Below are 27,330 nucleotides of genomic sequence, written 5' to 3'. Positions count from 1 at the left end.
TCTTAAACATATATTAACGACTTGCCACTCTATATTCATGAAGATGCAAAGCTAGTTCATTTTGCTGATGATACTAGTAATCGCACCCAATAAGCAAGAAATAGCTGAGGTAACTGTAAATAATGTCTTTCAGAAAATTATTAAGTGGTTCTCTGCAAATGGTCTCTCACTAAATTTTGAGGAAAAACAGTTTACACAATTCTATACAGTAAATGGCTTAACACATTTATAAATATAGACAACGAACAGTCACCTGTTGCTAAGGCAGAATACTCGAAATTCCTGGGTGTGTGCAGTGATGAGAAATTGAATTGGAAGAAGCACATCGATGATCAGCTGAAACGATTAGGTTCAGCTACTTATGCTATTAGGGTCATTCCAAATTTTTGTGATAAACATATCAGTAAAATTAGCCTACTATGCCTATTTTCATTCACTGCTTTCATATAACATCATATTTTGGGGCAGTCATCATTAAGAGTGAAAGTATTCATTGTACAAAAGTGTATAATCAGAATAGTAGCTGGGGTCCACCAAAGATCACCTTGCACACATTTATTTAAGGAACTCAGTATATTCAGAGTACCTTTGCAATACATATATTCACCTATGAAATTTGTCATTAATAACCCATCCCAATTCATAAACAGCAGCAAAGCACATATCTACAACACTAGAAGAAAGGATGATCTTCACAAGTGTGGATTAAATCTCACTTTGGCAAAGAAAGGGGTGAATTATGCTCCCACAAAAATCTTTGGTCATTTGCCAAAGAGTATTAAAAGAATTTCTGAATGACGACTCCTTCTACTCAATAGATGAATTCTTAGATATGAAATAGTAACCGTTAAAAATAAAATAAAAAAATAATTATTTTTTCTAAAGAAAACTCATGTTTAAGTGTCACATTCCACATCATTACGAAATGTCATATTCATGACATATGGAACAAGGATTAATGTATGTGTGTATATGTACAACAGGTTTCCAAATATGGATCTGCATAAGGGGCTTTCTACGGGATGTTCTATGTGTAACACCAAATGTAATTACTACAGCCATCTTCTATATACTGAAAAAGTGTTGTTTCTGTATGTCAATTCCCTCAAAAAATGATTCAATCAGCCAATCACTGAACAGAGATACAATGAATAAATTAAGTTCTTTGTTTTTAATTACTTATGACTGTAATCATGCACAAACTGAAGTTGCAATTTTTTTAAATTTTTTTAAATTTTTTTTTTTTAATTCCAGACTTTGATCGCAGTATTAAGTCCTTCAACGAAGACGATGACCAGTTTCAATCAGTAATTACCATCTTCAGACCTGTTCTACACCATGTCCTAATGTGATAAAGCCATAATGGCAGATCTGAAGATGGTCATTACTGACTGAAACCAGTCATCACTGAATGACTTAATATTGTGATCAAAACCTGGAATAAAAAAACCATTTGACCGTACCTGGATCACTGTTTACCTGGATCACTGTTTATATCTGCGACTATGTCACAGAATGTGAAACTGAAGTTGCATCTACATGATGACTTTTTCTGTTCATGTGCATGTGTTCCATATTTCCTACAGCACATGAATGCATGCACAGTTGCGTTGAAATTGAGGGTATGCATTATAGAGCTTTGGTTCCTAGGTTTGGTGAGAATCTTCTGTGCTGTCTACAAGGCACCAGCTGGTGCTCGTGTGTGTTGTGTGTTATGTTGTGATTACGCTTTAAGACAATTTATGTGCAATGATGTCTCTTGACTCCAAAGAGAGCATGCTGAAATTTATACGTGGTTACAGGCAACGAGAGGTCATATGGAACTCCTCTTTCAGAGATTTTTATTTGAATAAAATTTTGACTTGCAATGCCCTGAGCACCAAGTATGGCTTCACTTGGCTTCTACTAATAGGAATAGAGTGTCCCTAGTCATAGCAATGTAAAGAATAAGATAAATTTCAAAGTAGATAAAAAAAGCAGCCTATAAATCTACGAAATGTGCATGTGAAAACTGAGGACAAATATTAATGTTTCAGCAACTTGGATTCGTGTATCTTATTACACCTTTTCTCAGCCATGGAACAAATAGAAAGTAAAGAAAAATAATTTTTCTGAATGCACTTGACTGCGATGTATATCACTGGATTTGAAAAGAAAATCATAAATTTCAGAAGCCCAACAAAATGTTTACATACTCTTGAGACAGTTCTGATTTCTCATACTTTGGTGTAGCATTCAACTCACAACACTGGCATGTTGTCGGCAATCACATGACGCACACAAGCTGCGGTCTTCAGTAACTGCTCACTCGTAGTGGATTGCAAAGGAACTGACCCTTGGTACAAGCTTTTTACTAGTTTTGTTGTGCATAGAGATATTCCTCTCTTGTTCAGTATCTGTTATAGCTCCTCTCTATTTGCTTTATTGAAAACTTTCACATAGTATGGAATATTAAACACGCCTTTCTACTGAAATCTGTGTTTCTCAATGATTCGTCTAATAATGAACACCAGGTATGACTGTAGCTAATTTCCAGTCCTCTGTAATTTTCTTATTTCTCTTGCATCAGTTAATGTAATTGCGGAAAAAAATAAATAAATAAAAAAATCTGGATTTCTGTGTATGACATGCATATTTAAACAGTTCCATGTTGATTCCATCACTGTGTGGCGTTTTTCTATTTTTCATTTTACACACTGCATCTTCCCATTCTTTCATTTCTATTCCATCTGCTGTTGTCTCTTCCTCTCCTTCGTGCACATTATTTTCTTCCAGATCTTTATTTATGTTGTTTTGTTTTGCATGATATGCAATAATGAAATTAAATAGTACTGAAAATGATTCAAAAGAATATTTCAATTTATCCAATGCTATTTGGAATAACAGAACTGACTAGGAACTAATAGCAATGATACTTGCTATGCTACCACTGGTAGTAATGATAACAATGACAGCAGATGATACTAAAAAGTATTTACGGGTGTAAAAGGTGAGCTTTTATGACACAGTGAGACCTAAAGGAGATAAATTCAGATGTAATGCTGCAGCTAGAGGTTTCGGGGAATGAGGAACATATGGTAAGGTACTTAATTACAAAGAGGTAATTGGTGCATTCAGAACATAGGCAGACATCATTATTCTTTAAATAATATGTTATTAATAATCTTTTGATGCTGGATATGTCCTACATGGATACTGTGCAAATCACATTTAAGTGCCTGGCAGAGTTAGTCTTCTGTTATAGTGAGGGAGACCATCCCAGTCGGGTTCCTGGTACTTAAAAGGACTTACAGAAATTGTTTGGGTGGTAATGCCTGGAAGGCAGGTTTTCACTCTGATGGGAATGAGTATTTCTGCTGTGTTGTCCAGGCAAGTTCCTTCAGGTCTAGGGAAGATATGAACTGTAGTTAGCACGAGCAGCAGGAGGTCAATAATAAGCTTGATCTTTTGAACTGTGATGCTGTCCTGTACAGTAGATGCTGATCTGATATCCGCAATGGATGTTTCAACAGCATTGTCACAATAAGAGAGAATTTTTTTGTGAATACTGTCATTTACCTCTGTGGAACAAGTAATAAATCTGAATTTATTTACAGTTCTATGATGGTTGCCACTAAAGAGAAGTGCTCATTTAGTTCCTAAATTGGGACAATGAGTTCAAGCTCCAGCTTGAACTCTGCCTATACTTAGATCTCACATATTTTTCCATACAATATCTGATCTGCCTGTGGATTAATGTATTGGCATGACTGTGTTGTTATTTCTCTCAGATCGATTGCCTCTGTTCCCTTTCTGCTTGTAATCAATTTGATTTTCAAGAGTACATGGTTACTTTTAAGTATGATGTGCAGCATCTCCGAGATTCACGAGCCATTTTAGCTCTTTGATAAGTCAACATGCAGGTTTCCCCTTCAGGTTTCCAGTCTCTGGGAGAGAGTATTCTATCATATAGATGAGTTAGTTTGTTAATAAATCCATGAAGTTTGTCTTTTATGTCCAGGGATGGAATGTAAGTCATCTCGCAAATTCTTTCTTCTGCCCCCACTGCAAGTACAGATTCTTCGATGTACATAGAATCTCTGTATGCTATCAGTTGCTGCTTATCTCTTTGATATTTTAGTGAGTACATTGTGAAAATGATGATATGGGCAGATACTACAGGTTCCATCTTTGAGCAATACTAACCAATATGTGGATTTTGTTGCAAATCCATGTATGAAAAGTGTGGCTGTCTGCTGTGTTACATGTGGGTGCAAGCAGAAGTAGCATCACATTTGAAGAAGAAAGTAAGTTCTTAAATTTCACAGTGAAGGGACAAAGAATTAATATCAATATCACCAGCATTAATTGTATGATCCTATGCTCCTTTTAACACTAACCAAAATGGCTTTGCTGTGCTGGTACTGAGAACGGCTGAAAGCAAGGGGAAACTAAAACTGTAATTTTTCCTGAGGGCATGCAGCTTTACTTTATGGTTAAATGATGATGGCGTCCTCTTGGGTAAAATATTCCGGAGGTAGAATAGTCCCCCATTCGGATCTCCGGGTGGGGACTACTCAGGAGAATGTCATTATCAGGAGAAAGAAAACTGGTGTTCTACGGATCGGAGTGTGGAATGTCAGATCCCTTAATTGGGCAGGTAGGTTAGAAAACTTAAAAAGGGAAATGGATAGGTTAACGTAGGATATAGTGGGAATTAGTGATGTTTGGTGGCAAGAGGAACAAGACTTTTGGTCAGGTGAATACAGGGTTATAAACACAAAATCAAATAGGGGTAATGCAGGAGTAGGTTTAATAATGAATAAAAAAAAAATAGGAGTGCAGGTAAGCTACTACAAACAGCATAGTGAACGCATTATTGTGGCCAAGATAGATACGAAGCCCACACCTACTACAGTAGTACAAGTTGATATGCCAACTAGCTCTGCAGATGATTAAGAGATTGAGGAAATGAATGATTATATAAAAGAAATTATTCAAATAGTGAAAGGAGACAAAAATTTAATAGTCATGGGTGACTGGAATTCGACAGTAGGAAAAGGAAGAGAAGGAAACATAGTAGGTGAATATGGAATGGTGGTAAGAAATGAAAGAGGAAGCTGCCTGGTAGAATTTTGCACAGAGCACAACTTAATCATAGCTAACACTTGGTTCAAGAATCATGAAAGAAGGCTGTATGCATGGAAGAGGCCTGGAGATCCTGGAAGGCTTCAGAAAGATTATCTAATGGTAAGACAGATTTAGGAACCAAGTTTTAAATTATAAGACATTTCCAAGAGCAGATGTGGACCCTGACCACAATCTATTGGTTATGAACTGTAGATTAAAACTGAAGAAACTGTAAAAAGGTGGAAATTGAATGAGATGGGACCAGGATACACCAACAGAAACAGAGGTTGTAGAGTGTTTCAGGGAGAGCATTAGGGAATGACTGAAAGGAATGGGGGAAAGAAATACAGTAGAATAAGAATGGGTAGCTTTGAGGATGAAATAGTGAAGGCAGCAGAGGATCAAGTGGGTAAAAGACGAGGGCTAGTAGAAATCCTTGCATAAGACAAAATATATTAAATTTAATTCATGAAAGGAGAAAATATAAAAATGTAGTAAATGAAGCAGGCAAAAAGGAATACAAACGTCTCAAAAATGATATCGGCAGGAAGTGCAAAATGGCTAAGTAGGCGTGGCTAGAGGACAAATGTAAGGATGTAGAGGCTAATCTCACTAGGAAAATTAAAGAGACCTTTGGAGAAAAGAGAGCCATTTGTATGAATATCAAGAGCTCAGATGGAAATCCCGTTCTAAGGAAAGAAGGGAAACCAGAAAGCTTTCTAGCATTTGCAGACTTAAAGAAAGCTTTTGACAATGTTGACTGGAATACTCTCTTTCAAATTCTGAATGTGGCAGGGGTCAAATGCAGGGAGCAAAAGGGTATTTACAATTTGAACAGAAACCAGATGGCAGAGGCATGAAAGGGAAGCAATGGTTGGGAAGGGAGTGAGACAGGGTTGTAGCCTATACCCGATGTTATTCAATCTGTATAATGAGCAAGCAGTAAAGGAAACAAAATAAAAAATTGGAGTAGGAATTAAAATCCATGGAGAAGAAATAAAAACTTTGACAGAATTACAGTGTCGTCGGCAAACCTCAGAGACAGCAAAGGACCTGGAAGAGCAGCTGAACAGAATGGATAGTGTCTTGAAAGGAGGATATAAGGTAAACTTCAACAAAAGCAAAACAAGGATAATGGAATGTAGTAAAATTAAATCAGGTGATGCTGAGGGATTAGATTAGGCGATGAGACACTTAATGTAGTAGACGAGTTTTGCTATTTGTGGAGCAAACTAACTGATGATGGTTGAAGTAGAGAGGATATAAATGTAGACTGGCAATGGCAAGGAAAGCATTTCTGAAGAAGAGAAATTTGTTAACATCGAGTATAGATTTAAGTGTCAGAAAGTCGCTTCTGAAAGTATTTGTATGAAGTGTGGCCATGTATGGAAGTGAAACGTAGACAATAAATAGTTCGGACAAGTAGAGAATAGAAGCTTTCGAAATGTGGTGCTACAGAAGAATGTTGAAGATTAGAGGAGTAGATCACATAAGCAATGAGGAGGTATTGAGTCGGATTGGGGAGAAGCGAAGTTTGTGGCACAACTTGACTAGAAGAAGGTATCAGTTGGTAGGACATGTTCTGAGGCATCAAGGGATTACCAATTTAGTACTGGAGAGCAGCGTGGAGTGTAAAAATTGTGGAGGGAGACCAAGAGATTAATATCTAAGCAGATTCAGAAGGATGTAGGTGCAGTAGGTACTGGGAGAGGAAGGAGCTTGCACAGGATAGAGTAACATGGAGAGCTGCATCAAACCAGTCTCAGGACTGAAGACTACAACAACAACATGTTGATTCGAATCTCGAAAGGGCAGTTTGGAACAGGCCATCCTGCCTGCTTCCAGAGGTCCATAAAGGACACAAATTAAGCACCAAGGGATTTGATAGCTACCAACACATATTCGACATGTTTGTCTTCTTACTGTGGGATGTCTGTAGCGTGGTTGTAAATATGCTGTTTCTCCACGACTTCTGTGGTGTCTTATGACAATGTGGCCTATATTTATAGAGACAGATATCCAATAGAAGTATACATGTATGGAATGTTGAAATATATGGCAAAGTTTAATGAGATTAGTTGGAAATGACTGAACATTACATGTGCAGCAGGAAGTACTGTGTGCGTGTCGTGCGTGTGCGTGTAGTTGTACAATGTACAAGGATATTGCTGGCAGATATGACACCTGGCTGTGGCTGAATGCTCATCATGAGGAATGCACTGAAAGGATGTGGGAGGAGCAGGTAGGAATGGAAGGGCAATGGTGCAGCCTAGGTCAGTTTGTTCTTCAGCAGTCATGTGATGTGGAAAGTAGAGGCAGGAAAATGAGTCTCAATAAGAACAAAAGTAATCTGAATGCGAAAAAGTAGCATAAGCAAATTAATAAGAATGGTGTCAGGGATTATTTCAATGTTAGTTATGACGACGGTAATTAACACCGAAGATATGATACAGTTGCTGAACAGTGTATTGAAGTATGACTAAATTACAATAGGAATTGCTAATGTAAATAAAAAGTAATGATAAGAGGCATGAAATCAGTTAATCAATAAATACTTAAGTACATTATGGCCAACTATGTTATGAAGTGACAACACAGAGGCATTAATGGAAGCAGTGGCTGCATGAGCTTACAACTTCTTAGCTCCTAAAGCCCAGGGTTTCAAGTTCATTTCCACTGCTAACTGATCTTTTCTCTGTCTCTTAACCCTGCCAATATCCTGCCATCACTTGCCCACATGATGTAGAGCACAAATTTGGATATCACACTGTTCAAAAACTTTAATCTCCCATAAGTGAGATCCTCGCATATTGTCAAACTTGTCTTTGCAGGTTTCCTCTTCACTATGAAGATTTTAGACCTTTTCCTATATGATACAAACTTCATAACTGAGTCTAGGTTTTGCAGATCACAATGACCTACATTCCACTCTATAAATTATGATTATAAAATGCACTGCATGTACATTTATTCTCATTTTAAGTTTTTTTTCTATTTGAAAGGTCTATCTTAAGATAAATAATTTAATTTTTTCCAATGTACTTTGTAGTGCTGCATGATAATACATCAACCACACCACCTTCATCTAGTAGAAATTCAAGAAATATATGGTACCATTTTACCAAAATGCAAAAAAAGGAAAGTGCCATTACTATCAGCATATATTTCCCTATCTTCTGGGTCCTCGTCAAACCTGAAGAAGCATCTCAAATTGAAGCATTCAGCAGTACCTCTGGAATGGTGAGAGTCAGGAAGCTGATCAAAATTGCCATCGGTTGATGAAGGAACTTGAGAAATCATTTCTCATGAACCATTTTCACTGATACCTACTTCCTTCTCAAATGAAGGAATCTCCCACACACACAAAGTCAAATTGAATCTCAAACTATTTCCAGCCCATCTGCAAGCTGCAACCACCCAATTTGTTATGATTGGACTTCTATTAATAATTACATTTTTTTGTTTAATTTTTCATTTTAAATCTAGCTATCCACAATTTTTGACCCACTGGCTGCAATGGTATATTTAGTTTTTCTGGAAAGATCAGAAACCAAACTACACAATAAAATGTTTTAATTTTCCTAAAATTAATTAACTTAAGAGTATTATTATTGAAGCCTGCAGCTAACAAAAATTGCTGGTGCCTTCTCTAACCTTACACCTGTTTGATTCCCAGGTTTATCACTATACTCTCGTTGCCCTAGTTTTCTTGCATTGGATGATACCCTTCATTAATTAATTTTTTAAGCTACTAATTAAGAATGTACATAAATTGTAATCATTTCCAATATGGCAAATGTACTTGTCAACTGATAATTCCCAGGGCAGACAAACAAAATAGTTCTGTGATGTTTTTTTATTTTTTTAACTCACAACGTATTTTGTAAACCAATTCTTTGGTAAAAATACAACTTATCCAAATTAATAAACTCTAAAATCTATCAGTTTTATAAACAAAATGTAGTTTTTAAAATACTAAAATGTTTTTACCCCAGTTTATAAATACCCAAAAATCTTCAGTTGGCACCCTGGAAGCACACGAGCAATGCCTACGTTAAAGCCCCGGTGAGCTTGTGCAAGACTAAGATCTGCCACTAGCATTCATACAGTCAACACCTTTACAGTAACTAACATGAACTTTTAGTCATTCTGTGGATAAAATCCATTCTGGTTGAATCTTTCTGTAGACACCATTAACGTATATTGATCAGCATTACACACCTGGATATCAAGTGTGTTAATAAAACATATAAATTAAAATCATTGTAATGATGATGATGGCTTCAGCAGCCAGAGACTGTGCTCATGTGTGCGAATTGTGTTTGTTTGAGTGTATAGTGGCGATAGTGGCCTTAGCAGCCAGAAGCTGTTGTCTGAGTGTGTGAGCTGCGTTTGCATGAATGTGTGTGTAAGTTGTCTGTCTATGTCTGACGAAGGCTTTGTTGACTGAAAACTCACTCTCTGACAGTCTGTGACTGCTTTATGAGGAATAAAAACTATGCTTTTCATAATACTGTTAAATTCCATCCTGGATTTTCCATTGTTGAGTGATGTTCTTTTGTTGAACCTCATATGTGAAAGTGTTCAGCAGATAATCTGCCACTTTTGTATGGATAAAAACAGTGTTGACAGTGCCTGCCAGTGAAAACCATTTTATGAGGGGGGCTGAAACTATGTATCATATTGCTACTAGTGACAATATATGTGTGATAAATCACATTAGTTAAGAACTGTGTGATGTACATTACTGGCTGGCATATTTCTCATAAAGCCATTTGAGACACAGAGTGGAGAATAGAATTCAAAAGTAGGCAACCTTTCACAGTGCTGTCTGGTTTTGGGCTTTCTTTTGTGACACACCCTCTCACTCAACTGCTTTTCATTTACAATAACCAAAAAGTAAACCTGTTCATATTATACAGCTGCTTACATTACATAAAAGTATAGAATTATATATGCAACTTGCACAAATGATTTGTCAAGAATGCTATCCCTTCTCTACAGTTCACCACAATACGATGCGTCATGGATTCAACTCATGTCTGAAGTAGTGCTGGGGGAATTGAAACACGTATCCTGCCAGGCTATCCATAAATCCGTAAGAGTTCAAAGGGGGTGGAGATCTCTTCCAAACAGAATGTTGCAAGGCATCCCAGATATGCTCAATAATGTTCATTTCTGTCCAGTTCGGTGGGCAGCAGAAGTGTTTAAACTCAGAAGAGTGTTCCTGGAGCCACTCTGTAGCAATTCTGGATGTATGGGTGATGCACTGTCCTGCTGGAATTGCCCAATTCCTTTGGAACATGGACATGAATGGATGCTGGTGATCAGACAGGATGCTTACGTATGTGTCACATGTCAGAGTTGTATCTAGACATAAAAGGGTCCCATACCACTCCAACTGCATACGCCCCACACCATTACAGAGCCTCCACCAGCTTGAAGATTCCTCTGCTGACCTGCAGGGTCCATGAATTAATGAGGTTGTCTCCATACCCATACACATCCATCCACTCATCTGATCAGGCAACATGTTTCCAGTCATCAACAGTCCAATGTTGGTGTTGGTGGGCCCAGATGAGGTGTAAAGCTTTGCGTCGTGCAGTCATCAAGGTTACGTGAGTGGGCCTCTGGCTCCGAAAGTTCATATCAATGATGTTTTGTTGAATGGTTCGCAAGCTGACACTTTTTGATATCTCAGCAGTGAAATCTGCAGCAATTTGCAGAAGGGTTGCATTTCTGTCATGTGAACAATTCTCTTTGGTTGTCATTTACCAAGTTCATAAACATTATCAAATTTTCTGATGCTCTGTTTGTATTGCAAGTTATTTAATAAAATTGAAAATCATATAGCAACTGCAAAGGCAGTTTGCCTTTTATCTGACAGGTGGACAAGTATAAACAACAATAGTCTCCATGCACTCACTCATGGCACATATCATACATGAGAAGTGTCAACTAAACCCATAACTTTTAGACTGTTCACAACCAAAACAAACACATATCAGAAAAAAATTTCAATTTGGGTAAATGCTCTTATTGCCAAATATAATATCAATTTTAAAATCATTGCCATATCAACAGAAAGTGTTTCAAATATGAAATCATCTGCCATGCTCCTGAAACTTCAACACACCACATGCTTTTCACATTCTTTGAACATTGGTATGCAAAACACAATTCAGATGAGCACAGGGATAGCTGCTGACGAGATCAAACCAACAGTTATGTTTTCAAGAGAAGTCTCTCTGCCTTAAGACAACTTGCTGAAATGCAATAAAATTTAAAAGAAGATTGATTTGAACTGAAAAATATGTCCCAGTGAAACAGAACTCTAGTTGCGACATATTTCATTCAAATAAAATTTGTAGATGTTATTCAATACCAAAAGTGCTATGAAAAGGTTACTGCAAAAAAGAAAGCACTCATTGTTCCATAAGAACAAACACACTTAATTCCTCAACCAGTTAAGATAACAATGCATGAGAATTGTTCAGTCTAGTAGGAGTTTGATGACACTAGCAGTCAGCTCCAAGGAAGTCATGACTTGGGACATGCAATGATTATTGAACTAGATAAATATTTGTCCGAGGCACATTTGCCTAAAAACAGTGATACTTTAATCTGGTGAGAAACCAGAAAATTGCTGTACCCCTTACTATACCAAGTGTTTACGAAAATATTATGCATCCCAGCAACCTCAGTGCACTGTGAGCGTATCTTTTCAAAGGCAGAACAAATACACTGCAAAAAGAAACCAACTCACTTCAAGTAAAATAAGTCAATTTCATTTTTAAAACATAATATTGATTAATTTTTCCTGCTTGGTTAAATGTATTGTCATATTTATTGCTTATGACGACTACAGATACTTAAATTAATTATAGTTATGCTCGAACTCTTATACCTTATATTGTTTCCACCTAAATGTATGCAAACATAACAAGAATCAGATTTGTGTCTCAAATTTTCCCACTTGATTAAAATATTGTGTTGTAACATTTTTAATTTTTAAAAGCAGACGAAATGTAAAATTTTTGAACCTCAAAACTGCTAAAAATGACATAACACAAGCTTGTAGCTCTTCTTTCTACCTTCTTTCAAAACAGGGCCAAATCTGATAAATAAAAGGCAAAATGACCTGAATTACAAAAGTTAAGATTGATCCCTTATATTTATTTTTGTGAGTGTATGGTGAGTGGTGAGTCATGAAAAAGAGCTACTTCATTCTAGAGAGAAAGCAGTTTTGACCCGATCACTGGGGGAGGGGGGAGAACAATTTTTCAGTGTTTATTTTGTGATTTTTTTTTATTTTTTGTCTACTTTCTGAATTATGTCCTCAGTGGCAACAAAGGGTTGGCCATTCCTTCCCTCACTAAAGGTGTTAATTATGTATGTGATAGTGCCATCTAATAGCTAAAATGCTGAAACACAGCAAAAACTATGGTGATATGACTCATTTGGTATCCTGCTTACCTAACAGCTAGTATACATATAGTTATGCAAGCTGTCACTTATTTCCTCCTAAAAACAGCTGTAACTACTTAAAAAACTCACCACTGTTCTAGCTTCTGCAGCTAATCTCGCAGCGTACCTTGCGATGAGCCTATGTTCATCATCAAGACGAGTGGAGTCAAGACTAGATGTGTATTTTCCAGGGCTGCTTGTATAGAAAGCACTGAAATTAACACAAATTCAGGAAATTTCATCTGTATCACACATGTGATTAGAGAGAACATATTGCTGGCCTACCTCCGGACTGTCGAACGGCTGTCCATTGAACCGCCATCAAAAGGGGATGTGAATGAACTCTCAGGGAACCCATTATGAGATGGCAGAGGAGAAGGAGGACTAAAATTAGAACATAGCATTGTTAGTTGAGGGCATGATCTTAGATCCATGATCAATAAATTAATAAAAAAAGGTACTTCACCATGAAGAATGTACAGTAGCTTACAAATTTATCTGTAGCTGATGTTCATTAAGAATACAGAATGAACCAAAATTTGGAGGTTTGAATAATTTGGTGTAAGAGAATCATGGCCTCCAGTGACTTTTTACAGAGTAATAATATAAGAACAATTTATTCAGTTTATTAACCAGTTAGCTCTGCTTCTGTGAAAATACCTTCACAACAATGCAAAACCCTGCAACATACCTTCACAACAATGCAAAACCCTGCAACATACCTTCACAACAATGCAAAACCCTGCAACATACCTTCACAACAATGCAAAACCCTGCAACATACCTTCACAACAATGCAAAACCCTGCAACATGCCTTCACTAAAATGTAAAACCGATACAAAAGTACTGTGATGTAGTTTCTGTTGAGGCAGGAACGGTTCATAATAGCTTTGTTGGGCTGTTCTTCCATTTACACAATGTATATAATAGTCACCATACAGTTGTAAATTACTGTTCATGAACAACGAACAATGGCAGTCAAACAAACCCAAGACAGAACTGAGCAGTACTGAATGCAAGCTAGAAGATGAAGAGTAGAGTAGCATTACTGTATTTCTCTTGTCAACAGCAAGTACCATTAGTGAACAGAACATACTTGGTTCCAAATATGATGCACAATTCATACGGTTAACTTTGACTGTTGTGCAGATATTTTCAGTGATACACAGAATACCAAGATAAATGGAGGTAAGAAATCAAAGTATACACAATTACACTGTAATGAGGCACCAGAGACCACAAGTCCATTACACAATATTACTAAGAAAATATCTCTGAATAAACTCCAAAATTTTGTTGGTAGAGATAGAGATCACCCTGTACAGGACTTTTCACCTTAGCAGTAACATTAACCATCATCCATTATCACCAATTCTCTAAGAAGTACATTTACAACTTGACACCATCTTCTACAGTCTAAGAGAAAGCAAGGCAATAATATTTCCTCTGTTTCCTATATAATGAATTATTATCTGACTGTTTGTCCGGAAGATCATTACCTTGGGGCAGTCTATGCAGCTGCAGTCATGTGGAGGACTGTAGCTGTGTGGCACATACTTCTTGTATGTTGCACGACACCCCTAAATAGCACCAACTGAAATGTCTGGGTATTCTAAGGAAGAGCTTGTGTTTCTCATGGGGACTTACTGTTCTAGTAGTTCCACAAAAATGGTCAGAGGCACCGTCATCAACAGAACTGGCTCGCTCCAAATAATGCACTAAGTGTCCGATGAAAGAGGTTGAAACCACTGAAATATTTCTGGACCAATGTAGTGAATGTATGTGGTTCTCATGGTAAAGTAAAATTGTGGGCTTCTGAATATAAGATACTTCACAAAATGCTGCAGGTAACTGAAGTGTGTAATTTTAAATATCTGTAATTGCGTCCACATATATTACAACCTCAAGGTTAATTTTGTTGGCTATAACCTTATAACTGATGAGTCACTTACAACACAAACTTTGTGACTGTGTAAGGGACGTAATACAGCAACAAAAATTTGGTTTGATCAAGTACTTTACCAATATTCATTAACTACCATGAATACGACTATTAAAAACATGAGAGCAGTTTACAGAAAATTGTAACAAAAAAATATACCACTAATTAGTAAATGCTTAAAAACCACTGATGCAACAGCCTTCACTTACACTATATGCGACAAATTTAACGTCTTTTCTGGTTCTTCTGGGAAACGAGGGATGTTTGGTCTTCCCTTTTCAGGAACACAACGGAAAGATTTACGAAGGGAATGTCCTATTTGCTTGCTAGGCGACTTCTGACAGAACATAAGAAAATATAGTTATTAAACAAAACAAGTGTATCAGACACAATTACTAAAACTACCATGTATATATTTATCTTACGTAAGTTGTGTACTCTTTCACTTCATGGTCATTGGTATGGGGACCAGATACTCGTCCACGCCAGAAACAATCCTGGCACAGCTGATAGCTGTGACATTTCTGACAGCGATACCGAAACCCAGCAAATCCTTCTCTCTGACATGCATCACATGCCATGGGATGGACAACTGAAAGACAAACAATTTCTCATTTAAAACAGCTCAGATATTACTAAATTGTTCAGATTTGCTATCAACAACAATTAGAACCTTGGTGAGAATCAATAAGAGTCTGGCACATCACTACTGTCTTTAAAAGCTACAGGGTCATATTCATGTCTGCATACGAAAATGATCCACAACAGTCATGACCAACATGCAGTTGATCTGTTATGTGATATATTAGCATGCTGCACATTATAGACCATGTTTTCATAGAAAATAAGTGTTAGAAACTCTGTGGAATGTAACTTTCAACAGAACAGCTTCCATTTCAATTGTACAGTTTTCTCAAAGAAGTTCTATGGTATGAACGGGAGTACTGACAAAGTCCCGTGAGTAACACTGATAGGCACTTTGTCAGTGAATGCTTTTGATACCAAGCAATATCTGAAAGCCTAAAAACTTGGTTTCGACTAGACAGATTTGGTAAGGGTCCCATGTGTGTTTAATTCTACAGTGCAAGCCATCAAGTGATTATGGAATAATGATATGGTTTTGAGGTATACAATCTATTTTTTATTCCATTCCAACTGCAAATGCAGTTGCACACCATTAATCAATCATGCTAAGAAAACCCAAGAGCTCTTGTTGTGGAATACTTATGCTTCATTTCCCTTAACTTTGACACACTTCATTCAACATTACAGCACTTCTTAATATTCACTGTTTTGTCATTAGTTTTCAGAATGATTACTGAAAAATGTCATCAGTCAACACAATCTCATTCAATGAAATGTGTGTTTTAGAATACAGTTATTTTTTCTTTAAAGCAGTATTTAAAAAGTGAACATTGAAACAAAAATAATGTCTACTGGTCAATTGCTGAAACAAAAACCACTGTAACTAGGCCAATGGACATAAAAGGAAGATGTGACATCAAAGCTATAACTTTCACATTTTCAAACCAGTTCCTATACAAGGAGATAGAAATTCTACAAGAGGAGACCATGTGTGTCCCTTGGAGCTGCTTCAGATATTCCTAGTTCAACTATCATTAGTGGACATGTTGTTCTTGCGCTCACAGGAAATTTGCACATACAGTTTACTGACTTTACTACATTCTTGCATGTGTGGAAAAAACTAATGGAAATGTAAAGTAATAGAATTAGAAGCACATAGTATAGAAAATGGTACACACATTTAATGTATAAAATGACATAAAGTCATGGGTACTGTAACATCTCATAACTATGGTTTATTAATTAATGTTGTTTGGGGACATAAATGCTGTCAAACTTAAAAATATATTATTTCTGATGTTGCAATACAGCTAACTTTAAATAACATTAATGTTTCAAAAACTCCAGAAAAATGACAAGTTAGTTTTGTTTAATAGTCTATTCCATAATGTGATAAGAATCAATTGTAACATCAACTGGACAAGGTTATCATCAAGTTTCCTACTGAAGCTGAAGTCTTTTTACTTGGCAACTTCAATGTTAAGATTGGGAAGAGAATCATCTTCGGGGGTAAATCAAGGAGTTTGAAACTGCAATGCAAATGAACTATGCTTATTTCTCTCAACGCTGATCACGAGATTTTTAACACCAGTACATAAATCTGTTTACGTAAGCATCATAAGACTACAAGGATGCATCAACACACAAAACATTAGCATCTGAATGACAAAGTTCTTATCACAAATACAGCTCAAAACATTGACGATTGCTAAACTGATCACCAACTGCTAGTTAGCCATCTGAGGATTCTCATAGATTCCAAACCACAATCCTACTTCTCAAATCCTCCAAACAGAAAATTCAATATTAACAGCCAGCAGATAAGACTGTTCATTCTCTCTTCAAACATGCACTTTTGGACTGATTTGGCAAAATATAAGCTAACACAATAGATGTTGAACAGGAATGGACTGCTTAAAAATAGAACACCATCAAAAAGACTGCAGTAGAAGTCATTGGCTTTGATGCAAAGAAGAAAAATGACTGGTCTGATGACAATAATACACTGCAACTCTTTAACCATGCTGTTGGCTAGGTACGACTGACAGTATTCGCATATCGATGCCCTGTTTCTAGAACACGCGTGCTAAATCTCAGGATTTCAACTGAGCACGGCCTGGAATCCTGCATTGGCTGCTATTAAATCATGACGCAAAAATCAAGATTCTTTGATAACAGGCCCGTCATAACATTGGTCTACTATGACCTGTGGTGAGTAACGTCTGCCCGCACTGTTGGCAAACGCAGCATATAGTGCATGTGCAGGAGAGCTGCTCTGCAATTTTTGGCAGAGGGAGTTGACTATGGCACCATCTAACTGCAAATCATTGCTCATGCGCGATTTCCGTGCCTGCACATTCTTCGCACACGTGTTGTAGAAATGGGGCATTGATGTATGGATACCGTCAGTCGTATCTATCCACCATCAAGGTTGAACCACCTGAAGATGTTCGACAGTTGCTCTTAGGAAATATTGTGGAGTTCGCACAACATGATCCGGTGGCAAACCCGTGAAGGCTTATTTACAATAATAAACTGATTATGTACATCACAAGTGTTAAACAGTATTCTTATCTATCTCTTGCTCGAGATTCATCATCAACAGAAAAGAATACAAGTTTTCAGGAGCTCAAGATGAAATGAAATAAGAACAATCAACAAGTGGTGGCAAAAAAAAAAAAAAAAAAAAAAAAAAAAAAAAAAAAAAAAAAAAAAAAAAAAAAACCTTGGGTTTCCGAAGACTGTCAGGTGCCAGGGATTTTTACAGTTTTTATGCTGGAATAAAAGATAAAAGAAATATATGAATCTGTTTATTCCTCTCATGATCCCTGAAAGGCATGAACAGTACAACCATTCTTAATGACAATCAGGACATCCTGAGTTGCTGGAAAAAGCACTTCACCTCACTCTTCAAATTATAGTTCTACTTCTGCTGACAACTTTCTTGAACATATCCCACCATGTTAAACATTGGATGGCAGTACCACTGACATTTCATGTATTCAGCAAGGCTCTACATAGTATGAAACAGAGATAGGCAGCTGGGCCTCACAACATCCCCCTGAAGGTCATCCACTGCCTTTATGAATCAGAATCTTCACTATGTTTCTTCTGATGTGGTACATCAGTAACGTACCACCTGACTAACACTTTGGTGCTGCAGCTGTGCATCGAACTGGCCATGTAGAGCGTGCCCTTGCGGTAGCCTAATACTTTTACCTGCACTAATAGCCATCTCCGTGGACTGCTGTATGTGCCTGAGCTCTTTGCTGGGCTGACATTGCCCTGTGCTGGCAGCCTGAGTGTGATCACCAACAGTACGAATCAACATAGTGTGTCTGGATTCTTATAACACAGCTATAAATCTGGAGGTGAATTGCTCGACACACATAATGTACACTGAAACTGCTTATGTTGCTAACATGTAACTCCTCATCAAAGGCTTTCTTTCATTTGGAATTAGTTCTTACAAATCGTGATAATGTTTCTGTATACATCTGAGTTTTATTTGAGCCAAACAATAGAAAATCCAGGATGGAATGTAACAATATGAGAGAAGGAAAGTTGCTACTCATCATGTAGCAGATATGCTGAGCCGCGAGAGGCACAATAAAAAGATTCACACAATCATAGCTTTCAGCCATTAAGGTCTACATCAGCAGTACACACACACACACACACACACACACACACACACACACACACACACACACACACACACACACCTGCAGTCTCACAGAGCTGAAACTACACTGAGAGCAGCAGCATCAGTGCATCATGGGAGTGGCGACGGGGTGGGGGTATAGTATGGTGGGAGTGGTGGACAGTGAAATGTTGCAGTTTAGATGGAGGGTAGGAGAGAAGGTGAGGGGGGGGGGGGCGAGGGGTAAGTAGTGGAAAGGAGAGAAATAAAACTAAAAATAAAAGAAATTAAAAGACTGGGTGTGGCAGTGAAATGATGGCTGTGTAGTGCTGGAATGGGAACAAGGAGGGGGCTGGATGGGTGAGGACAGTGACTAGCGAAGGCTGAGACCGGGAGGGTTACGGGAACATAGGATGTATTGCAGCGAAAGTTCCCCCTGCGCAATTCAGAAAAGCTGCTGTTGGTGGGAAGGATCCACATGGCAAACGCTGTGAAGCAGTCATTGAGATGAGGGGTGTCGTGTTTGGCAGCGTGTTCAGCTACAGGGTGATCCACTTTTTTCTTGGCCACAGTTTGTCAGTGGCCATTCATGCGGACAGACAGCTTGTTGGTTACCATGCCTACATAGAATGCAGCACAGTGGTTGCAGCTTAGTTTGTAGATCACATGACGGTTTCATAGGTAGCCCTGCCTTTGATGTGATAGGTAATGTTAGTGACTGGACTGGAGTAGGTGATGGTAGGAGGATGTATGCGACAGGTCTTGCATCTACGTCTATTACAGGGGTATGAGCCATGGGGAGCTCCACTGGGAGCAGGGGTTGTGTAAGGATGGACAAGTATGTTGTGTAGGTTCGGTGGACGGCGGACTGCCACGGTTGGAGGGGTGGGAAGGATAGTGGGTAGGACATTTCTCATTTCAGGGCATGACGAGAGGTAATTGAAGCCCTGGTGGAGAATGTAATTCAGTTGCTCCAGTCCTGGATGGTACTGAGTTACAAGTGGAATGCTCCTCTGTGGCCAGACTGTGGGAGTTTTGGAGGTGGTGGGAGACTGGAAAGATAGGGCACAGGAGATTTGTTTTTGTACAAGGATGGGAGGATAATTACGGTCAGTGAAGGCTTCTGTGAGACCCTCGGTATATATAGAGAGGGATTGCTCGTCACTGCAGATGCGACTAGCACGGGTGGCTACATTGTATGGAAGGGACTTCTTGGTATGAAACAGGTGGCATCTGTCAAAGTGGAGGTATTGCTGGTGGTTAGTAGGTTTGGTACGATCAGAGGTACTGATGTAGCCATCTCTGAGGTGGAGGTCAACATCTAGGAAGGTGGCTTGCTGGATTCAGTAGGACCATGTGAAGCAAATGGGGGATAAGTTACTTCCACTTACAAACCATGCCACAGTGATCCCATTCCAGCAATCCAGCAGGATCTCCAGTCACTACTCAAATCCTTAGGCCCATCCCAGAACCTCTCCCCACAGTCCACCTCTCTACTTTCCCCTACCACTCCCTGCACTCCCACCTCCTACATTCTTCCTTAAGTCCATAAACCCAACCACCCAGGATGCCTCATTGTGGCCGGTTATGTGCCCCCCACTGAGAGAATCTCTGCTCTCATAGTCCAACACCTTCAACCTATTAGCCAGTACCTATCCTCCTATATAAAGGATACCAACCATTTCCTCTACCGACTCTCCACAGTTCCTCTCTATCACACGGCGCCCTGCTCGTCAGTATCTATGCCACCTCCCCGTACACTAACATTATTAATGACCATGGCCTCACTGCTATCGAACACTACCTCTCCAGATGCCCTATGGTTTCCAAACCAACAACCTCCTTCCTAGTCTCCATGACCAACTATATCCTGACCCACAATTCCACAATTGCTCCTCCTTTGAAGGCATTACCTACACACAAATCCACAATACAGCTATGGGCACCAGTATGACACCATCCTATGCTAACCTATTCATGGGCAATCTAGAGGAATCCTTCCCAAAAACCCAGAATCCTAAACCCCTCACCTAGTTCAGATTCATTGATGACATCTTTGCTACCTGGATTGAAGGTGAGGACACCTAATTCACATTCCTCCAGAACCTCAACAACTTCTCCCCCATTTGCTTCACCTGGTCCTACTCAACCCAACAAGCCACCTTTCTAAATGTTGACCTCTGCCACAGAGATGGCTACATCACTAAATCCAGCCATATGAAACCTACTAACTACCAGCAATACCTCCACTTCGACAGCTGCCACCTGGCTCATACCAAGAAGACCCTTCAGTACAGCCTAGCCACCTGTGGTCGTTGCATCTGCAGTGACGAACAGTCCCTCTCTACATATACCAAGGGTCTCACTGAAGCCTTCACTGACCGTAATTATCCTCCCATCCTTGTATAAAAACAAATCTCCTGTGCCTTATCTTTCCAGTCTCCCACCACCTCCAAAACTCCCACAGTCTGGCCACAGAGGAGCATTCCCCTTGTAACTCAGTACCATCCAGGACTGGAGCAACTGAATTACATTCTCCACCAGGGTTTCAATTACCTCTCATCATGCCCTGAAATGAGAAATGTCCTACCCACTCTCCTCCCCACCCCTCCTACCGTGGTATCCCGCTGTCCAGTGAACCTAAACAATATACTCGTCCATCCTTACATGATCCCTGCTCCCAATGGAGCTCCCCATGGCTCACACCCCTGTAATAGACGTAGATGCAAGACCTGTCCCATACATCTTCCTACCAACACCTACTCCAGCCCGGTCACTAACATTACCTATCACACCAAAGGCAGGGCTACCTATGAAACCAGTCATGTGATCTACAAACTAAGTTGTAACCACTGTGCTGCATTTTATGTAGGCATGACAAACAACAAGCTGTCTGTCCGGCATGAACGGCCACCAACAAACTGTGGCCAAAAAACAAGTGGACCACCCTGTAGCTGAACATGCTGCCAAACATGATAACCCTCATCTCAATGACTGCTTCACAGCGTTTGCCATATGGATTCTTCCCACCCACACCAGCATTTCTGAATTATGCAGGTGGGAACATTCCCTGCAATATATCCTACATTCCTGTAACCCTCCTGGCCTCGGCCTTCGCTAGTCACTGTCCTCACCCATCCAGTCCCCTCCCTGTTCCCATTCCATCACTACACAGCCGTCATTCCACCGCTAGTGCAATAATTCACCTGCAAACAACTTTCAATGGAAACGTTAGGATGCAGAGACACACTTTCAAAGGTGGTTGTTGTTGTTGTTGTTGTGGTCTTCAGTCCTGAGACTGGTTTGATGCAGCTCTCCATGCTACTCTATCCTGTGCAAGCTTCATCATCTCCCAGTACCTATTGCAACCTACATCCTTCTGAATCTGCTTAGTGTAGTCATCTCTTGGTCTCCCTCTATGATTTTTACCCTCCACGCTGTCCTCCAATGCTAAATTTGTGATCCCTTGATGCCTCAAAACATGTCCTACCAATCGGTTCCTTCATTTTGTCAAGTTGTGCCACAAACTCCTCTTCTCCCCAATTCTATTCAATACCTCCTCATTAGTTATGTGATCTACACATCTAATCTTCAGCATTCTTCTGTAGCACCACATTTCAAAAGCTTCTATTCTCTTCTTGTCCAAACTACTTATCGTCCATGTTTCACTTCCATACATGGCTACACTCCATACAAATACTTCCAGAAACGACTTTCTGACACTTAAATCTATACTCGATGTTAACAAATTTCTCTTCTTCAGAAACGATTTCCTTGCCATTGCCAGTCTCCATTTTATACCCTCTCTACTTCCACCATCATCAGTTATTTTACTCCCTAAATAGCAAAACTCCTTTACTACTTTAACTGTCTCATTTCCTAATCTAATTCCCTCAGCATCACCCGATTTAATTTGACTGTATTCCATTATCCTCGTTTTGCTTTTATTGATGTTCATCTTATATCCTCCTTTCAAGACACTGTGCATTCCGTTCAATTGCTCTTCCAAGGCCTCTGCTGTCTCTGACAGAATGTCATCGGCGAACCACAAAGTTTTATTCCTTCTCCGAATTTTCTTTTGTTTCTTTTGCTGCTTGTTCAATATACAGATTGAATAACATCGGGGAGAGGCTACAACCCTGTCCCACTCCCTTCCCAAACACTGCTTCCCTTTCATGTCCCTTGACTCTTATAACTGCCATCTGGTTTCTGTACAAATTGTAAATAGCCTTACACTCCCTGTATTTTACCCTTGCCACCTTCAGAATTTGAAAGAGAGTAATCCAGTTAACATTGTCAAAAGCTTTCTCTACGTCTACAAATGCTAGAAACGTAGGTTTGCCTTTTCTTAATCTTTCTTCTAAGATAAGTCGTAAGGTTAGTATTGCCTCACGTGTTCCAACATTTCTACGGAATCCAAACTGATCTTCCCTCAGGTCCGCTTCTACCAGTTTTTCCATTTGTCTGTAAAGAATTCGTGTTAGTATTTTGCAGCTGTGACTTATTAACTGATAGTTCGGTAATTTTCACATCTGTCAACTCCTGCTTTCTTTGTGATTGGAATTATATTCTTCCTGAAGTCTGAGGGTATTTCGCCTGTCTCATACATCTTACTCACCAGATGGTAGAGTTTTGTCATGACTGGCTCTCCCAAGGCCGTCAATAGTTCTAATGGAATGTTCTCTACTCTGGGGGCCTTGTTTCGACTCAGGTCTTTCAGTGCCCGGTCAAACTCTTCACGCAGTATCGTATCTCCCATTTCGTCTTCATCTACATCGTCTTCCATTTCCATAATATTGTCCTCAAGTACATCGCCCTTGTATAAACCCTCTATATACTCCTTCCACCATTCCGCCTTCCCTTCTTTGCTTAGAACTGGGTTTCCATCTGAGCTTTTGATATTTATGCAAGTGGTTCTCCTTTCTCCAAAGGTCTCTTTAATTTTGGTGTAGGCAGTATCGATCTTACCCCTAGTGAGATAAGCCTCTACATCCTTACATTTGTCCTCTAGCCATCCCTGCTTAGCCATTTTGCACTTCCTGTCGATCTCATTTTTGAGACGTTTGTATTCCTTTTTGCCTGCTTCGTTTACTGCGTTTTTATATGTTCTCCTTTCATCAATTAAATTCAGTATTTCTTCTGTTACCCAAGGATTTCTATTAGCCCCCGTCTTTTTACCTACTTGATCGTCTGCTGCCTTCACTACTTCATCCCTCAAAGCTACCCATTCTTCTTCTACTGTATTTCTTTCCCCCATTCCTGTCAATTGCTCCTTATGCTCTCCCTGAAACACTCTACAACCTCTGGTTCTTTCAGTCTATCCAGGTCCCATCTCCTTAATTTAGCACCTTTTTGCAGTTTCTTCAGTTTTAATCTACAGTTCATAACCAATAGATTGTGGTCAGAGTCCACATCTGCCCCTGGAAATGTCTTAAAATTTAAAACTTGATTCCTAAATCTCTGTCTTACCATTATGTAATCTATCTGATACCTTTTAGTATCTCCAAGATTCTTCCATGTATACAACCTTCTTTTATGATTCTTGAACCAAGTATTAGCTATGATTAAGTTATGCTCTGTGCAAAATTCTACCAGACGGCTTCCTCTTTTATTTCTTCCCCCCAATCCATATTCACCTACTATGTTTCCTTCTCTCCCTTTTCCTACTGACAAATTCCAGTCACCCATGACTATTACATTTTCGTCTCCCTTCACTACCTGAATAATTTATTTTATCTCATCATACATTTCTTCAATTTCTTCATCATCTGCAGAGCTAGTTGGCATATGAACTTGTACTACTGTAGTAGGTGTGGGCTTCGTATCTATCTTGGCCACAATAATGGGTTCACTCTGCTGTTTGTAGTCTTTAACCTATCCATTTCCCTTTTTAAATTTTCTAACCTACCTGCCCGATTAAGCGATCTGACATTCCACGCTCCGATCCGTAGAAAGCCAGTTTTCTTTCTCCTGATAACGACGTCCTCTTGAGTAGTCCCCGCCTGGAGATCCTAGTGGGGGACTATTTTACCTACGGAATATTTTACCAAAGAGGACGCCATCATCATTCAATCATACAGTAAAGCTGCATGCCCACGGGAAAAATTACGGCTGTAGTTTCCTCTTGCTTTCAACCGTTTGCAGTACCAGCACAGCAAGGCCGTTTTGGTTAATGTTACAAGGCCAGATCAGTCAATCATCCATATTGTTGCCCCTGCAACTACTGAAAAGGCTGCTGCCCCTCTTCAGGAACCACACGTTTGTCTGGCCTCTCAACAGATACCCCTCAGTTGTGGTTGCACCTATGGTACGGCCATCTGTATCGCTGAGGCACGCAAGCCTCCCCACCAACGGCAAGGTCCATGGTTCATGGGGAAGGCTTTCAAAGGTAACACTACATTTTGAGTTCATTAACCCAAGAATTTATCCCCAGGGGAACTTTAAAACCAAAAAGTTATCGTTTCTGAATTCTTGTTATATGGGACACAATTGTTAATATACAGCAGAAATAAATGATGACGTGTAACTTTTGTTTAGAAAAGTTGCCTAGAAAATTGGAAAATTCTGTAAGTACTGAAAGAGCTTTTTTCTATGCGATTTTCACAAATTCTGTTATTCGCAACTGAAATGATTGATATGGATAATTTTTTTTTTGTTTTGTTCATTACGGTCTTGCACTTTTAGCATCCAGTCTGTGTTCGTCAGCACAGACTGTATGTTTCACATGTTCATACATAAGGCATTTGTCAGTGCAGCAATTCATCTGGAGAGGCTTCAAGCTCAGACAATTCTGTGTTTTTATTTATTTTTATATTTTTAAAATTTTTTTTGCACTATTATATTTCCCGTCCTCCTTTCTCATCTGGCCTTTGAAATGACAGTGGTGAAGTTAATTTTTGTGAATCTTTGCACTTGTTTTTCATTGTTTGTTCTTTATTTTTTTATTTTTATTTTTAAATATTTTTTCAGAAGTAAGGGCTTAATTTCATCTTCAAGATTTTGCAACTTGGCTGAAAGTTGTTCTTTGCATGGTATGCTTCAAAACATGGTACAACCCGCAAGGATACACTGCATGTTTTGTATTCATATTTCGTATCTCAGTGCACATTCTGTTTCCAGCAGACTGCACATCTATGCTATAGTCCATATTTCTTGGACTGGTTGCTTGGAATAATATAAAAAAAACTTTTTCTACCATTTAACAGATTTATGCACACATCCAACTGAGCTTAATAGCATGTCAGAGTAGTGTCCTTACTTACATTGTAGTCAACAACACATTGTGGCTTCATTACTTTCTTACCAGTCTTCCTATCTGTCTTTCCTTTGTCACACATTTCTGTAGTGTTACAAGTAGTCAACATTAACACTTCTCTCTTGTCACACCACTTGATGGGAAGCATTGTGTCAGATGACATTAATTCAACTTCTCATTGTTTCAGTTTCTTCTGTTGCTTCGTTAAGTTATGCCTGTTGCTATGCACAGTACCACATCCTGCTGTTCTCTGGTTGTGAAGTCAGAGGAACAAGTCTGGACTTGTACACCAATTGTCGACGTACAGTGTATGTCCACGTTCACAGTATGGCTTCATTTTTGTTGCCACTATGTTGCCAGATTTCCCTAAATTATGGACTTCAATTTCTGTTGTTGTGTCTGCATATACAATGAAATCCAAAACATATCCAGTTTTACAGTCACACAACACAAATGTCTTTATTTCAAGGCTACTTCATTTCAAAGGAATGCATTGTTTAAAATGCAAGTGACCTTTGAACTATAATAGGCTTTCATCAACACAGAGCTCTTTGTGTGGACTAAACACACTACAGAATACCATACGAACTGTATCAATTACTTTCCAAATTTTAAACAAACTGTGGTCTCCATGATTGGCAGAGTTGTCACTAAAACGCAAAATTCTCAAAAGTGACAGACATAATTTCGCAAAAATTGGAGTGCTCAGGAGTGCTTCACTGGACCAATATCCCTAATTCTCAACTTTTTAACATGGGCCACAAAAGCCAAATATGAATGCAGCAATACAGTTCCTCAAAGTCAGTATCTTTCCAGGTGGACAGTCAAGAATGAACTGATTCCAACATATTTGCCATGTTGAAAGCATAAAATCTGTTTCTTTCAAGTGCTATAAATTACAGCAGATTTTATGATTGTAACACATGAAAAAGGATAGAATGTTTGAATCAGGTGATAGTTGGCAATTAGGTCCTGAGGGTGAATCGTCAAATGCTTGCAGTGCTGGACTAAAATCACACTTTTGCCAATCAAATTTGTCACTAAGGAATAGACTTTTATTGTTCGATTCATCTTTACTTTCAGAATCTGAAGAAGAGCTATCCTGGTGAGCTGTACTAGGTGAAGAACATGGATGCATATTACTATAAAATTCTTCAGAAGAATCATTACCATTACCACCACCACCACCACCACCACCACCACCACCACCACCACCACATCATCATCACTTCAGTCATTGACATGCCACACTCACTGTCACTGTGACTGACTTGTCACTCCTTGTGAGTATATCCAGTATCTCTTTGACAGTGCAACCATGTCAACAT

At 38.9% G+C, this 27,330-nt stretch overlaps 1 protein-coding gene across 1 annotated transcript in view; it reads right to left on the bottom strand.

Moving 5' to 3' along the window:
• Positions 1–27,330, bottom strand: part of LOC126277983 (dystrobrevin beta) — a gene marked incomplete in the record, with an annotated part of 561,627 nt that overhangs the window by 74,600 nt on the left and 459,697 nt on the right. The window contains 4 exon segments of the mRNA XM_049977648.1: positions 12,667–12,787; positions 12,862–12,960; positions 14,729–14,856; positions 14,945–15,111. Coding sequence (XP_049833605.1) covers positions 12,667–12,787; positions 12,862–12,960; positions 14,729–14,856; positions 14,945–15,111 — 515 coding nt within the window.

This window comes from Schistocerca gregaria, chromosome 6 (assembly GCF_023897955.1).
Source record: "Schistocerca gregaria isolate iqSchGreg1 chromosome 6, iqSchGreg1.2, whole genome shotgun sequence".
NCBI classification, from domain to species: domain Eukaryota; kingdom Metazoa; phylum Arthropoda; class Insecta; order Orthoptera; family Acrididae; genus Schistocerca; species Schistocerca gregaria.
This window is presented reverse-complemented; position numbering and strand designations above follow the sequence as displayed.